The sequence below is a fragment of the Lipophrys pholis genome, assembly GCF_963383615.2.
Source record: "Lipophrys pholis genome assembly, chromosome: 2".
In the NCBI taxonomy this organism is placed as follows: Eukaryota; Metazoa; Chordata; class Actinopteri; order Blenniiformes; family Blenniidae; genus Lipophrys; species Lipophrys pholis.
In genome coordinates, this window is record NC_137636.1 from 10,303,157 (window position 1) to 10,319,933 (window position 16,777).

At 40.0% G+C, this 16,777-nt stretch overlaps 1 protein-coding gene across 1 annotated transcript; it reads left to right on the top strand.

Moving 5' to 3' along the window:
* The first annotated feature begins 6,712 nt into the window (after positions 1-6,712).
* On the top strand, positions 6,713-15,184 carry LOC308106539 (ephrin-B2a-like). Its single transcript, XM_080458349.1, has 5 exons — positions 6,713-7,048; positions 7,503-7,786; positions 9,080-9,172; positions 13,016-13,132; positions 14,232-15,184. Exons 1-5 carry the CDS (start codon positions 6,942-6,944, stop codon positions 14,615-14,617), a joined length of 987 nt encoding a protein of 328 aa, XP_080314475.1. The 5' UTR covers positions 6,713-6,941; the 3' UTR covers positions 14,618-15,184.
* Positions 15,185-16,777: the final 1,593 nt, after the last annotated feature.

Consider the following 16,777-nt stretch of genomic DNA (forward strand, 5'->3'; position numbering starts at 1 on the left):
GCTGCATCTGCTTCTTCCCCCGCCTCTTCATGTACTTTCAACCTTTTCCCTTCAGCTACTACATCATCGATCTCGCTTGCTCACAGGAATGTCATGTACCGCACATGTCCTCTGGGTGAGGTGTAAGAAAAAGGGGATGCATGTAGCCACGTCGTGCAGACGGCGGGCCAGACGCCGATCTTGTCGAAGCAGGAGACGCCTGGGTGGGGTTGGGAGTAGTGAGAAATATCGGGGTGGGGGTGGGGGTGGGGGGGATCTGCTTTCTCGGAAGCAGAGGAGTGTGTCTTGGTTGCCACAACACTGTGCACGGTGCCGGGCAGTGAGATTCGTGGACAGTTTGTTGGTGGCATCCAAGGTCTGTAACGAGGATTGTGTGCAGAGTTACAGTCATTTAGTAAAAAGGGGGTCTCGTTCAAAATCCCCACCGGCGACACTCCTATAACTGACAAACTGAAATCCAATTCATTTCACGCCCCAGCACAGTCATAACAATCTGTGATCGTATAGCCAGCGTGATAAGAAATGGATGCTCGATATCTTTATGACTAAAGTTGCGATTCCAGAATTGAAAACCATTTCCAGCACAATTGTCATTTATATGAAGTGATTACAGACATAAGGGGCTGCTGGGGCTCAGTTTGTACAGAGAGTTGTCTTCCAATCCCAAAGTTGGCCCAATTGGTTTGATTCCCTAACTCACCGTGTCCATGTAACGACGGCTCTTTGACCAAGACACAAATCCCAATCCAGATTAAGTACATTACAGGCCAGTTTGATACCACAGGTGTGTGAATGTATGTGTGATCGCAGATGGGTGAATGTGACCATGTGCCATGTAATCATTGAGACTATTGAAGAAAATGGGCTATTTCACATTTACAAAACGTTTTATGACATCGCACCAAACAACTTTTTTATTTAATTTTTTTTTTACAAATTCTGTTGAATTTATTTGTATATCTCAGACAAACTGTTTCAAAATCAGTTGCTCCAGACATTTGTACAGGATGCACCCTAATTGCTTCAGTCATCTCTAATTTTTCTTGTTGTGCATGTAATAGTTGTACGCTCGAGGAAACATTTGCCACAATTACCAGATCCCACCACGTTAACTTGAGTCACGTCCATCCATCATTTATACTGCTTCATCCAACTCAAGTTCCCAGAGGAGCTGGACCTGATCTCAGCTGACAATCGGCGATAACATTGTACATCCTGGATAGACTGACAGTTCATCATAGGAAAATCACAGAGAGAAAGACAGTTACACACAAATTAGAATATTTCGCTTCAGGGATGTGTGAGACAACCAGAGGTCCGAGAGGGAAAAAAAAACAAAAAACCCAAGCAAACCCAGTGATGTTGCTACTGTAGACGGAGCCCAGAGGCTACCTGGTTAATCCTGCTAGGAGCATATGCATGTTTCAAAGATTAAGCCATGCAAGTCTAAGTACACATGGCTGGTACAGTGAAACTGTGAATGGCTCATTAAATCTGCTCTCCTTCAGGATGAAACAAAATCCCACAGGCGACACCTCAAGTTCTTGCTTTTCCCATGATGAGGTTATAATGTATGATACGTCTAAAAATATTTTCTGTGGACCTTTAGAACTATCAGTCTCCTCAGAAAGTAGCTGATCAGTGATTGTAAATGGCATGTTACGATACCGCATCTCCATGTTAGACAAAGGCTTTTCTCTAATTTCAGTGCGATCTCACGAGGCTGTGCATATGAGCATTGTTTTGGGCACACAATCTAGGCTCACTGGTAGCGGCATTAAATAAAGTAATCCAGGCTCAAAATAGATGGCAAATAGATTTTCACTTTTGAATGTGCTGCGGCTGGATAATAATCTCCTATAATGCAATGCACAGGGGGGAAATGCTGAGCTGCTCACAGCTGGAGACAGAAACAATAAATGTTTCTTCAGAAACATAATGAAGAGGAAAAAGTTCGGTGGGTTTTAAACTGTAAACGCATTCATTTTAACACATGCTTGAAACCTTGTGCCAAGGCAACCTGTGCACTGCAACAAGTCAAGAATGAACATCAGCATCATATGTATTTTTAGCCATAATTTAGTCTTATTTCTTAAGAAGGTATTACTAACTTTTTTTTCTGAGGAATATTTCTTTTCATTCAGTCAAACATTGTGCACATGAAACAGCACAGGCGCCTTGGACAGTTTAAGCCAGGAGATTTAGCTTCATCAGAACTTTCATGTCCTCTGCAGATTTGTTTAATATGTGATTAAGGTTAGATATATGGCCCATATTTGTTTTGGCTATCTGTCTGGAAATCACATTTAAAGTCCTTTAACACGGATGTGAGGAACGGGAGACTCGATTTTTCCACGTCACTTAAACTGTGAGATGCATTTACTCTGTTTTCTTGCCGATCCTTTCACACACTTATTTGCATAGAGTACAATCTGCCATCAAGTCATGATGTCAAACTACCTTCATATTTGTGTCAATGTGTATTGTTATCATCACAGCAGGTAATAACAGTAAATAACTGGTTTGAGTTCTAGAAATACTTTCTTCCGTAGGCAGAATTTGCATAAACAGTAAAATGGCATTTAACTCTAAATTGGTTGCACGACTTTCTTTTTCATTTTAAGGAGTCATTCTGTTAGCAGGGGATTTTTACATGAGTCATACACAAGAATATAAAAGACATGCAGACTGACATGCTGATATACTGTTCAACAGGCGAGAGACACGTACAGGAGGGCTGGAGAGATAAAGTGAACTGCTGTGGAACGGAAACAAAAAAAGAGAGAAACACCGCCTGCTGGAAGAGGAAGAGCTGTCAACGTGGAGACAGGTCAGTGCCCGACTACCATTCTAACAAACATGCACGCACAGACTGACTTCCTGGCAACCTCTCAGATTAGAATCTTGATTCGAAGCTATGGTGGACACCTGTTACATCGTGTTAGTGCACATTAAGTTTAAAAGAAAAACAAAATAGCTCTAAAACTTTGGTTCAGTTGATACCCACATGGAAATTTCTGTCCTTTGAAATTTGATGCATGGGCACTTTGTAGTTTAAAAAAAAAAAAGGTTCAAACTAACAGAAATGAGTTCTGACTTGTAATCACACATGAAAGGTTGAGTTAGAAAGAGGCATTCATGGGGCTCTCTCTCTTTTTTAACTTGAATGATTTTGATAGTTTTGATGAAAGATGTCAGCTTGAGGAATGATAACGAAATGTACTAACACTGTCACACTTCACAAAATCATGTCGTTAAAGTCTGAATTATATGTGTAGGTAAAAAAAAAAAAAAAAGAAAGTCAACAAGAAGGTGTTTGTTTATGTCTGTGCATTCATAGCTTAGATCTGAGCTTCCAGTTAGTTTGTAGCTTCGCATGTAAAAATGCTCTCTGCTATGGAGTTAATGTAATTACATTTTAACCATTACTATCATACGAAACCTTTACCTTTTTTTTTTTTTACTATAATTTCTGGATTTCACAGAAACAAAATAGTTCCCCCATGTGTGATGAAGGAAAGACATATCTAAATGTATAAAATGTCCCAAACAGTAATCAGTATCTGTCCCCCCCTGCAGGTCACCCGCAGCACCAGCACAGAGGTAAGAGATGGACCGAAGAAACAGCCTCCAGCTCTCTTCCCAGGTTGAGGTTAATGCTAATCGTGATAGGGGTTATTCATCACACACACCTAACATGTTAGCATTAGCTTCACTCTGGGAGATCTCACAGAGGATGCAAGATGAAGACCCAGCGGACCTTCCTGAGACGCACTCTTGAAATCTGGGAGAATGATGTATTATTATGAACAAAATGAAACCGTAATGGACTTTGTAGGATGAACGCTGTTCAACTGCGTCAAGGGTTTGCCTTTCTGTTTCCCATCAAGCTGTAGAGATGCTGCGGTCATGGCGCATGGAAAAGTGTCCCCGGTGGATTTTTAACAAGTGGTACTTGACTTATAACGTCTGCACATAGTTTGAAATGTAAGCACTCTGAGGCCTCCTCTCCGGACCCGGCTCCATTGACTTTACCTCCACTCTTTTATGCTTCCACTGAGTGACGATGAATTAAAAGACATTTGATTTATCACACCGAGGCTTTATTTCTCCAGAGGACTCTCAGACACATCATTTTCAACCAGAGTTTATGTAATTACATAGGCGAAGCAAATTTTGCAGCACAGGTTGATTAACCTGACAACAGGTCTGAGCGTTCAAAACAAACAAAGCGGCAATTTATATTCATGTCTCATTTTGTATTTAGAGCCGGCGCAGGATAACAGGCTTAATGGTGGGAAAAATGGAGAATATCTGCACCCTTGGCACAAATAAAATTAATTATTTTCCATGAGCTAGTGTCAAATTGGAGAAGCTTTTCTATGTTTTTCAAGTAGTAGTGTAGTTTTGACTATTCCAGGTGAGAATATTATATAATATAATACTTCTGTTGTGAATATATTGGCTCAGTCAGGCGCGTTTGTATTCAATGTTTTAGCAAATCAACCCATAGAAAGGTGGAAAATGAACTCAGTTTAGGAGAAACAAAACATAACAAGCAAAATATGGTTTTACCAAGATTTTGGTAGAATGTCATTTTACTCTTGGCTATCCAGTCAGCTGACAAACACTGTTTTTTAAGCAACTAAAAGATGAATTGTAACGGTTCTTATTCCTGAATATGTCTTGTTTTTAGAACATCTCTGTCAATTTAATTGGGATATTGAATGTGTGACATGTAAATTAAAGCAACAGAAACCATCTGAAACTTGGATGTCTGAAGTTTATTTAGTCAAAACCAAAAGTCAAACTTGTACAATTTTATGTTTACACGAGAAAACCTTTTTTTTTTTTTCCTTTTCATTTTGCCTGTGTAGTCCATGTTGAGGTTTAAATGAATTATAAATATGAAATATGCTGCCAGCACTTTGAACTCATGCGCCCCGGTTTATTCAGACATTTCTGTGGTGTTCAGTCGTCATTTGTGGTGCTTTAGTCTTGTGACAGAAGCTCGCCCGGAGTAATCTTTTAAACCACTTTGTCATTAGTTCAGACTCCCTGAAAATGAAGAGATTACTGCTTTGGCTGCTTACATGGTGCATATACAGGACTTTAGCCAGAATCCCGCCGTCCCATCTCATCCATATAGCATAAATGTTCAATGCTGTGATCCATAATGAAATACAAAAGAAATCAGAACAATTAAAGTTGAGGCTTAAGATGTAGCCTATGATTTCTCAAAGTCGGCTGGTTTGTAGACGTACTGTTTTTTTATTGTTTTTTTTTTTAAGTTCTTGGTCATCTTTATCACCTGATCTCATGGACGTCTGTGCTGCAGGTCATCACTGAGTCTCAGCATTCACTTTTCTTCACCACATCAAATAGCAAAATATGCTCAGTCACATCTGTACATTCTCGTACTGAATTTCATCATGAATTTTTATGGTCCTCCAGTTTCTCCACTGAGGAGAGGGAAAGGGATTTAAAGTATTTTTGCTCTATAAACAGGATTTATATCCCTCAACTAAAATGTATTTTTTTTCGCCTGAAATATTTATACTGCACTGTGCTGCAAATGCAATGTAGAAAACTGCCTTTAGATTTGAAAATCCAAAAATACTTTATGTTAAAATAAATATTGATACAAAAGGGAAAAAGTATGATCTAAAAATGGTTAAAGGGCTGCAGTGAGGATTGCACTCTCACCTCACAATGAGAATACCCTAAGTTTTAATCGCGACTTTGGTCCTTCTGGGCACAGTTTGCATGTTCTCCCTTGGCATGTTTTCAACAACTGGTGACTTTTGCCTGTAGCAGTGAAGAAGTGGAGCCTTGCCATGGATTGTTGACTTGTGTGTCGCTACCCTGCTTTCTTCCATAGTCATGCCACCGCCCCCTGTTCACCCTATGTTCGATAAAGACATATAATAATGAGATGGATGATAGATGCCATGACAAAGGGAACTGTAATACATGAATGGAAACCTTAAGTGGCATTTCACAGGCGTATACAGATTTTATGTTAAACAGCCTGGTGATAGGACATTTTTAAAAAAGGGGTGGAAGGAACAAATGATAACTCGTCCCATATATGCCCCCCCCCCCCCCCCCCCCCCAAGTAATTTCACTCACTTAATACAATTTATTTCATGTAATCTATTTTTTTGTAGTTACAAACCTTTTAATCCGATTTTTTGTCACCAATAAGTTTATTAATTTAACGCAGAACATTACTGCTTTATATCTATTTTTTTTCTCGAACATTCTGATATTTATTTATTCTGTAATATTGTTTTGCTGAAAAAAAAAATGTGTTTCACCGTCGATATTCCACAAACTAAATTAATGTCTGCGAGTGACAATGCAATCAACGGCAGTTTAAAAGTAAATCATATTTTGATGCGTTTTTGCGGAAACGCAACGATTTGTTTTAATTTTTATTTGTAATAATATAATTTTTCCAATTGACCGTTTTTAAAGGTTTTATTACGATCAAATACTCTTTTCCACGACAAAAAAAAACCCCAAACACATCAAAGCGTTATGAGATCATTAATATGTATTTCATTATGTTAATATGAGGGAATTTACCAATCAGTACGTCGTCCAGCGCAGTTGTTGGGTCTCTCCACGCATGAGTCTGTATATGGGCGGACCGGTCGGTCAGCTGATGACTGAAATACTCCATACAACAATCTCTGTCCTCAATACATGGATTTCGTCGCACGAATGATTTTCTAGCCAATTACGCACAATGTGGAAGGTTTCATGCAACTGCAGGAAAAAGAGTCGCAACTTGGGGGGCTTTTACGCAGGAATGTGTCCTGTGCGCGCACCTGGAGCCACCGGAGTCATGCAGCAGCAGAGGCGGCACATCTCACCCGATTCCCTCTCTGTTTTATGATACTGAGCCGCCGTGCGACCTGCCATTTATTCCTGTGATGGGGAGAAGCACATGGAGCTGCGCTGCCGTGATCCTGCTGGCCATCGTTTGCACATGTCGTGCAGTCACGCTGGAGTCCATCCACTGGAGTAGCTCCAATGCAAAGTAGGTGGGAAAAAAAAAAACCCAACAACAAGTATTTGGGATACTTTTCAGGTAAAAGCTGTGTCGACTGATTTACTAGGTTACACTGCAGAACAGAAAGAGCAATGCTGCTGCAAATCAGGAACTTTGGGGTTTGGTAAATAGGCTTACACTTCAGAGAGCTTCGTGAGATTTAGTTGATTAACAAAGAATTAGTGAATGGCAGTTTTTATAAAGGATTTATGGGAGGGTGGAGTGCAAAAATAGCTGCTGTTTTTATTTATTTATTTATTTTATTATGATGCAGAAGCAGTCCTTATTGAAGCTCTTTCCTCTGCTGAAAATTGGGGCAGATATTCACTTGATTATTGATCAGTTTTTTGCTTCTTCGAAAAGTCGTTTTTCTTGCTGTAAATTGTACTCCACCTACAGATTTTGAGTCTTTTCTCTTTCTGTCACCCTGTGACGATAACAGGTTTGCTCCAGGTCAAGGTCTGGTGCTGTTTCCTCAGATAGGAGACAAGATGGACATCGTGTGTCCTCGGGTCGATGCCTTCCTCGGGGGAAAAGAGGAGTTCTATAAAGTCTACCTGGTCTCACGACGTCAGCTGGAGAGTTGTGCCATCGACAAGACGGACACACCGCTGCTGAACTGTGACAAGCCTCAACAGGACGTGAAGTTCACATTCAAATTTCAGGAGTTCAGCCCGAACCTCTGGGGCTTGGAGTTCCTTAAAGGGAGGGACTACTATATTACCTGTGAGTTGTTGGTCTCACATGTTCACCGCAACCTTCATCTGCAGGTCTCAGTGGCCGTGAACAGGTGCAGGGGGGGAAAAATCAGTAGCACTGAGTCACAACTCGTTCCTACAGGTGGAATAGCGTTTGAATCAATGCCAGAACCCCCCCCCCCCCCCCCGCCCCCTTTAACCAGAGAGGAAGCTGCAGTCTTTGGCTCCCTCTCAATTTGTCTCTTTGTATGAGAATCAGAAAAATGTGGCCTCGTTACTGGACCGCTGTCTGTTGAACCAGCATCTTAGTAGCAAGTGATGCATGAGATAGAGAGCAAGTCTGACCGTGCAGCCTCACCCACCTCGCCACGCTCTGACAGCACACTTCGCTCTGGCAGGCCAGTGTGATTCCAAGGGCTTACATGCCCCAAATCACACAAGGCTTTTACAGCATCAGGCAGATTTGATGGGAGCTTTCATGGCAACGTGGCTTGTAGCCTGTGAGATGTTGTTATCTGACCTAAATGGTGCTAACAAGTCTGCGTGTGTGTGTGTGGGTGTGTGTGTGTGTGTGTGTGTGTGTGTGTGTGTGTGTGTGTGTGTGTGTGTGTGTGTGTGTGTGTGTGTGTGTGAGTGACAGGGGTGAATGAGAGTTCCCGCTTGTGTTTGTGTGTTTGTGTGGGCTTCCAGTGTACGTTTCGGCTCTGCAGTGGTTGTGATTTCCTAAGAAGGCTAGCTACTAAAATATTTTTACTCATTAAATTTTTTATACCCACACGGCTTCTTGAGCTGAAATGATTAGTGAGTTCATTGGCGAGCGAGCTCAACAAGAATATTACCCTTACTTTGTGGTTTATTGGGTACACCTGGTAGAGACTAAGGTGGTCCAATGCAACCGTTACATAATAAATCCTCTTCTCATTGAGGTTCATTTCATTGTTGTAGGTCTTTTAGAGATTCAACCTTGTGGTTTACTGGAGGTCGTAGTAAGTGGCTCCGTGGGCTCTGGAGAGTTTGTAGTGATCCTTTTTTTTTTTTTTTTCTTCTCCCGGCTGTTTTCAGACTTTCTATGAAATGAAATGTGTTATTTAGTTGAGCCCTAGTTACATCCTCAGTGGTGTTTTTCTGCGTATTTATTTATATATGCTGGAACTTCTAAGTTTGTACAAAGTGTGAGATTTTCATGTATAAGTGATGCAACATTCAGCAACAGAGTAAACTATCTGCAAATAAATACAAACAAAGTATGAATTGCTTGATAATCTTTTACTATGGTGATTACTGTCAACATTTAATCTAATGTTTTCCCTTTGTTTATCAGCCACTTCCACGGGATCTCTGCAAGGTCTGGATAATACTAATGGCGGCGCGTGCAAGACCAAATCCATGAAGCTGGTGCTGAGAGTCGGCCAGAGTAAGCACTCTGTGTGTGCGTGTGTGTGTGCACGTGTGTGTGTGTGTGTGTGTCCGTTTGATCAAAATACACATTATTTATTATTATACACAAATATTACTAAAGTAACAGTTGCAACAACCGTTTCATTCAGGTTATTATTCAGTTACTGCAATAGTATTATAATATTTTATCTTGAATTACTAAGTGGTCAGATAATCTCCATCATCCTCTCATTCTATTGAAGAGAAATGCCACCGCGAATCATCTGAAATCCCTAATTCAAACCCCTGGCAGCTTAAAGACATCAGTATTATCTCGCATGCGATCATCTCATATGCTCATGTCAATATCCTTTTTTTTTTCATAGTAACATCAGCATAGCAAGTTTTTTTCTTCTTCATATCACTCCTCTTCTTCCACAAATTAAAATTTAATGACGCAGTCATGCATGTTCTCTTCCGTCTTCAAAGTATTGAGGATAAATGACTGTAAAATCCTCACAGAGAAACAAGTTGTTTCAGTCTATTTAAAAAGGAAATTATTTTCTTCAGCACATCATTATTTATCATCTGGCTTGACCGTTTAAAAAGAACAAGCATTACTAGTTTGTTGTGGTCAGAGTATGCTTTTTTAAAATTTACATAATCAGGCAAATCTTTACAGATGTTGTGTTTCTGCATGTTTTTCAAAAATGTTTAGAAGCGAACCCTATTAGAGGCCCAAAATGTAATTTTTTTGACCCCAGTAATGTGAAGTATTTGTATGAATTATTTAGTTGTTCAAGCATTAGAGATGAAAAAAAAATAAAAAATCAGCATTTCGTGTGTTTCTCAACAGATCATAACTGAACATATGAAGCTGCTTACATGCTGCGTCTAAAAAAACCAGGCTGCTGTAAACAAACCTTTTATACCACCGGAAAACATAAAGGAACACACACTTAGTTGTAATCGTGTTATATATATACGTATATTTAAAGTCATGTCATTCAGTTTGGGAGGTGCCTTTGTGACAAATTTGGATTTAATGGTTGCTCTTTTTGAAACAGAAAGTCTCATCTTGTTCATAATTTCACAGACCATTTAGATTAATGTCCATGATAAATCAGTAATGATGCAGGAAAGCAAAACGGATAAGACTTAGATTAAACGGAATAAAACAGATGTTAATTGACTTGTCCGCTTGAAGTAAAAAAGTAAATCAATATAAAGACCATAAAAATTCAGATTTTGTTGCTGCTAATTCAGAAGTAACAACTTGTTTTCTTGTTTATTCATTGGCTGCTTGCACACATCATTTTATTAGATCATGTTAGACGCAGTTATTTCGACTTCTGTCATTTTTCATCTTTTTTTTTTTTTTTTTTCCCCCTTAAACTTCCGATTTGCTCAACAAAAGACAAAACTCTACATGAATAAAGTTACAAACATCTTTAGTAACAAATAGTTTGTCAATATTTTTATGAACTTTATCTTTAAGACATTGGTGGAGAAACCGAGGCTGTGTTTTAGGTCTTTCGGTGAGTTTTCACAAAGTTTTTGCAAGATGGAAAAAGGTCAGGTGAAGAGAAAATGTGATTTGATCCTCGAACACAAATGAGTTTTTGGGGATATTGGACAGCATGTTTTTATGCTTTTAAAAAATTGTAGTCTTTGAGTCTCTATTGGACCTTCCCCATTTAATTTGACTGAATTCTGTTTGTAGTTTATGTGGAAAAGGTACATTTTTCACAGGGAAATGAAGCATGATGAACGCTCTCACTTTCATACAGTTTTTTGGGAATACACAGAAAAATGAATAAATTATACTTTATTGCCCCTCAGGAAAACATGCAACTCTGCATGTCACCCATAATATTCATAGTTAAACTACAAGTAAGTGGAGCAGTAGCATTTAAAGTTGCAAACTTTACAGGCTGACACACACACAGAGTTTGCTTCTCAAACATTTAGGGAACCAGTGGCCCCTACATTTCAAAATGATTTCTGTAAAGACAGCACATCTGTTGATTTTAATTTTCTCTTTTTGTCAATTTTGTTACATTAACATACTTGATTTCTTATGTTTTCGTTTGATTGTTTTCGTTTAGCTCCATCGATTCGCTTGTTTTCTCTCAAATGAAAATCATTCAGAAGGAAAAACCCTTGTTTTATCAGCAGAAAGCGTTACTAATGTTTTTAAAGTGTTATGTGTCATAGGAACAGGTGATTTATTTTTTTTCTTATTTCATGAAAATAAGTCGTTGCAGTCCAGCATGTTTTCATCATCTCTTGAATTGAATGAAAAAGGTTAATTGTCAGACATTCTGTACAACTTCAAGATGACATATTCATTTAGTTCAGCTGCTTTCGATTTGGAAGACATTGAAAACAAGCAGAGCGCCGGCACTCCACCACCTGGGTTTCACCTTTGCGCTTTAAGAAAACTTGGTTTTCGGTTGAGTGTATTTTATATTCGGTGCTCCAACTTCTTTTGAAAACAAATTACGCAAATGAAATTGGTAGTATGATGAAAAATGAATAATTTTGCAGTTGGAAAAGTTGTCTTTTTCAGTCTCCATCCATCCATCAGTGTTATATAAAGGGTTGTGGGGGGCGCTGGAGTGAATCGCCCCTGACTTCAGGTGAAACCTGCGTGATGGTCAGGTCACCAAATATGTTTATTAAAACTACTGATCATGAGATGGTATATAAAGCTTTACTACAGAATCAAACCGATTTCTTTATGTTGCCACTGTGTTCAGTTTCCTGTACTGATCAATCTGCTTTGTGTTGCTGGATTCAGCCGAACATGGCCACTGTCAGAAATTCAGGAAGGCCCACTTTTAGCAAAGAGACCTTTGGTAAGACCACAGACACTGAACATATTCTTGTCAACAACAAAATGCATCACAGCTGGATTTGCGGCGTTTTAGAGGTTCAGTTGTCATATTTATTTTTGCAAACAATCAAACAGAAAACAACCTTGTCTGAACTCTTAGTTTTTGCAGTATTTGTTGAGACAACTGCCAGAATCCTGCAACAAGACGGACAGCCACACATACACCAAACCACAGACTATTTAGAGTCACCAGCTGTTGGACTGTGGGAGCAAAACTGGAGTCTTTGGAGAAAATCCAGGCATGCACAGGGAGGCCATGCAAACTGCACACAGAAAGGCCACAGGCCATCAGGAATGCTAACCAATACACTGCTGTGTGGGCCACTTCACTTGTGTATTTCATAAGCCTATTTTTCTTGATGGAATATAGAACTAAAGAATAATGCCAGTCATACAAATAGCCACAAATTACCCCTGTAAATTCTTTTTTCTATGGGTAATTAATGTACCTGCTCCCTTTCTACTGCTAAAATAACAATAGAAGCAGAGGCATCTTTAATGCTCTCAATTAGTATAATTTTCTCAGACTTGACTTGAGGAAATACAATTACATCTCCCAAAACCCATTTTGGGAAAACCAGTAGTTGTAGTTAATAACAGCTGCAGGTGGAAGTGTAAATACTTAGCACATGAGTGATAGCTTTTCCAGTCAAGAGAAAGTGGGAGTCCCATTGTAAGTAAAAATGTAATTCACTGGGGACAATGAGCTTACACGTTGTTGTTTTTCTGCCTCTCCTATTGATGTTTTTTTTTTTCCTCTGAATGACTGGTAATGCAAAAATAATAATACTAAAAATAAGCAGTTTTTCTTTTTTCTTATTTGACTCTGTTGTACTGACGTCAAATACAAATGACTCAAAAAAGCGCCATTCTAATTTCAAAAGGAGCATTTTGACATGGCATAACCCCGCCTACACAGTAAAACAGAGGAGAAGAGATGCATGCTGCTATTATCCATATGTGTGTGCTTTATTTTTCCAGACTCTTCCGATGCACCTTCAACACTGCAGGAGTCCCCCACCAGATTCCCACCTACGCGACCAAAGTCTAAGGCCAAGGACGCCTCCACGAACGGGAGCGATAGAAACAACAATGCTGGTACGAAGACAGACCAAAAATATTGCTTGGAATGTTAAATCGACATTTTGTCACACAATACCAGATTTTACAAATGTTTTTTGGGGAAAAAGACCATAATTCAGGGTATTTTGTGCCACTAAGCTACACTGCTTGTCTTTCTGGCGGTTAGAATGTGCAACTCATCCTGAGCAAACACAAAAGGCATACAGTAGTTTTGAAGAATGCAGTCATTGAATTTCATCATCTTAAGCTTATGGGTGTATGGTCATTAACAGAGACACATTCTGTATTTCAATGCATGAAAACATTAACTATACAAGTGTTCCAAAAGGAAATTTTCACACTTAAAAGATTAATTGTGTATTTTAAGAGAGCATTTTGTTGTTGATCATTGTTGATCACTGGATTATGTAAAGTGTTACATCCAGTCGCGTTAAGTACTAATAAGGAGCCAAATGTTACCGATTTTCAAATGCATCCGTACTGTGGGGCAGAAATGGTCACTTCTACTTTGCTTAATGTAATGTTAAAGAAGAATGCAAACTCGGCATAGAAAGTCCACCACGCCCGAAATGAAATCCTGTGCTGCTCACAAAGACGATACTAAAACTATGTAGTGCTTCATAATTATCTGCTAGTGATCTAAAGTGATCTGGGAGAAAACAGTGAAATGCAAAGAACACATTTGGGTTTTCAGCTTGTAAGCGTTCCCGTTTTGATCCATCGAAAAGACGGATTTCGTGGCCGATTCCTGGATTTCACAGGGTTCGGTATGAGTTAACAGCAGCAACTCTGAAAACAATAACAAGAAGTGACCACAGATGGTATCAAATGGATCAAGAAACTTTCAGTTCCGACTCAAACCTCTAGATTTGCTGTCATGTGTTAGAGAAAGGCGCCCAGCTGCTTCCCAGTACGACACTGAAGATTAGAGCATCTTCTCTGATGTCCGGCTTTGACCGTGTTTTCTTCTTCCCCCCCCCCCCGTGTTAACACACACTGATCAGGCTGTGCCGGGACATGAGCTGAGTGTTGTTAGATCTCAGTGTCGCATTTTTGGATTTGCTCCTTCATCTCAGTTTCTCTTCCTGTTTCTCTCCTCCGCGTCCCATGACAGACGTGGACTCAGATGCGGGGCGAACAGACCCCGGCGGTGGCGCCGAGCCGGGGCTGCTCGTGTGGGTCGTGTCTGGCTGCGTCACTCTCCTGCTGGCCGTCGTAACTGTTACAGTCGTGGTGTGGAGGTGTCGTCGGCGTCGCCGTGTCCCAGATAGGCAGCAGTCTGCCTCTGTGTCTCTCAACACTTTGGCTGTGCAGAAGCGGGACAGCATCAGCAGTGACAATAACGGCTCGGACCGCAGCGACGTCGTCTTCCCTCTGCGGCCCTCAGAGAGCATGATCTGTCGCCACTATGAGCGTGTGAGCGGCGACTACGGGCCTCCGGTGTACATAGTTCAGGAGATAACGCCCCAGACTCCCACCAACATTTACTACAAGGTCTGACATTTGCTGCTCTGATGATCGGGGTTTTTTTTTTTTGTGTGTGTTTTTTTTTTATCTGGTGGTATGCAGAAATTCAAACCACTGAGGACCTTCTTCCTGTCTGAACCCAAACCTTTTGGACCGCAATTGTGAAGACATGTGCAACTGTTCAATAATAAGGAGAGAGTATGTGATTATCTCTCATGTACTACTTTAGACAAATCAATGCAGGTCTTTGTCAGACTGCATCAATCGCACAAGATGCTTTTTAACCATTTCTTTGGCGGGACAATCAGAGAGGAAAGTGGTTCACGCTGTAATCATACATACATAAGTTGTGTATATTTTGTTTTCGTAAGATTGTCTGGATGTGTGCTCAAATGTATTTATAAGACTTCATACTAGATGTAGGCTAAATGTGTATTTAATTTAATTTATTGCTGAATTAATTTAAAAAGGTTTATTGCACCCCAACACGTCACCTTCATAAGCACTTGGGGTTTTTCACGAGTGAAGTCTGTGTTTGAAATGATGGTAAATGGACTGAAAATCATGATTTTCTGATTTTTATTAAAGTTGAAACAGTCCAAAAGGAGTGCACTTTTCATCTTTTTCATCATGTCGAATATGAGGTCAGACAGGAAATAAGATTGTTTTAACAATTTCTGTATCACACAATCACCTGCCCGCTTTCTTTTATTTTCAGAAAACTCATCAGACGCTTAGACGGAGACACACAAAAGAATAATTATAATATAATGAAATGAAAGACTAGATGCTGGGTTCTCTCTTTGTTCCTTATGTGCACAAAATTACTCAGCAGCTCAGTGATGCCAAGCAACAGTTTCCACGTTTCACATTGTTTAGATCAAAAATGTCTTTCTCTCAATCATTCCCACTGTGTTAACGTTAAATAACTAATTAGTCTCCTGGGTTGGAAGGGTTCGCATGTGTCTTACGCAGGTATTGTGCTTTTCCTCCCAGAATCTGAAAACTTGACGTTGAGGTTAACTGCTCACTCTGAATGTCCTGTTGTTGTGATTGTGAGTGTGTGTGACTGTGTGTCTCTCTGCATTTGCTCTGTGATGGATCGCTGACCTGTCCCAGGGTGTACTCTTCATTCTCCCATACTGTAGTGAGCTGGGACTACTGCAACCCTGGACTGGACAAAGCCGAATAGAAGATGGATGAATGACATTTTTTGGGGGGACATATTCTGGTTGAGTTTTTGTCAAATTAATTCTGAACACAAAACTTTTCTGAAGGTTCTTTTGGAGGGGGTGGGGGGGGGGGGGTGATTGTGTGTAATCAGGTGCTCAGCCCGTCTCTTCATTTCTCTTCTAATGATGCTCCTGGGACTGCGACTGTCATCTAATGTCAACACAGTAATTAGTTTTAAACCGTGTCTTGTGAGGTTGAATGGATAAAAACAGCATAATACAAACTGTAATTTAGTTGGAAGGTGATTAAGGATCTATTTTTATCACTTCTACAAATATCTTTTTACTCTTAAGTGCCTCCTGCAGGACAGCTCGCACTGTCACGTTTGCAGCTCGACAACTGTTTAAGGTGCGTCTGTGGGCTATGAAACTACGGATTGAACTGAGGAAAGTCTATTTACCGAAAAATACCCCGCATGTAATTGTCTCTCAGGGTCTCTTGCGGCGCAGTGCGAGGCATCCATGGGTGAACATGTTTCATGCTCCTTCAGCCACATCATGTTGCACATTTTCAACCTGTCAGCTTCCATGAGCTTCGTCTCCACCAGGGACACTGTTGCATTTGAAAGCAAGACGCCAGACTGGAGGATCTTCAGGACATGTGCTCTGTGTGCATAAAACAAGGGAACTACGCTCAGCTAGAATTAAACCGCCTCGACACAACTAGCTTTTATTCTTCAATGAAATGTTGAATTTAATCAAATACAACTTGATTTTATTTATATTCTCTTGAATGCAACAGTTTTTTTGTTCTTTTTTGGTGAAGTGCTGCAGATGGCAATAACAGACGGAATCATTCTTATCCTGCAGCAAAATGTAATTTCCCCTCAAGAAAAAGACGTATTTAAATATCAGAGGGAGAATTAATGGAAAATGTGTTAAAGTTAACGTCATTACAACTTTCCATAATTGACTTCTTTAATAGACTAAAGTGTCGCGGCTCGTTTCAATCACTTTTTTT

What these genes read in the sequence shown, in the direction of transcription:
- LOC308106539 (XM_080458349.1), top strand. Translation starts at nt 6,942, where the DNA reads ATGGGGAGAAGCACATGGAGCTGCGCTGCCGTGATCCTGCTGGCCATC. An exon ending in TGGAGTAGCTCCAATGCAAA is followed by an intron (nt 7,049 to 7,502) that starts GTAGGTGGGAAA and finishes TGACGATAACAG; the next exon opens with GTTTGCTCCAGGTCAAGGTC. An exon ending in GGTGCTGAGAGTCGGCCAGA is followed by an intron (nt 9,173 to 13,015) that starts GTAAGCACTCTG and finishes TTATTTTTCCAG; the next exon opens with ACTCTTCCGATGCACCTTCA.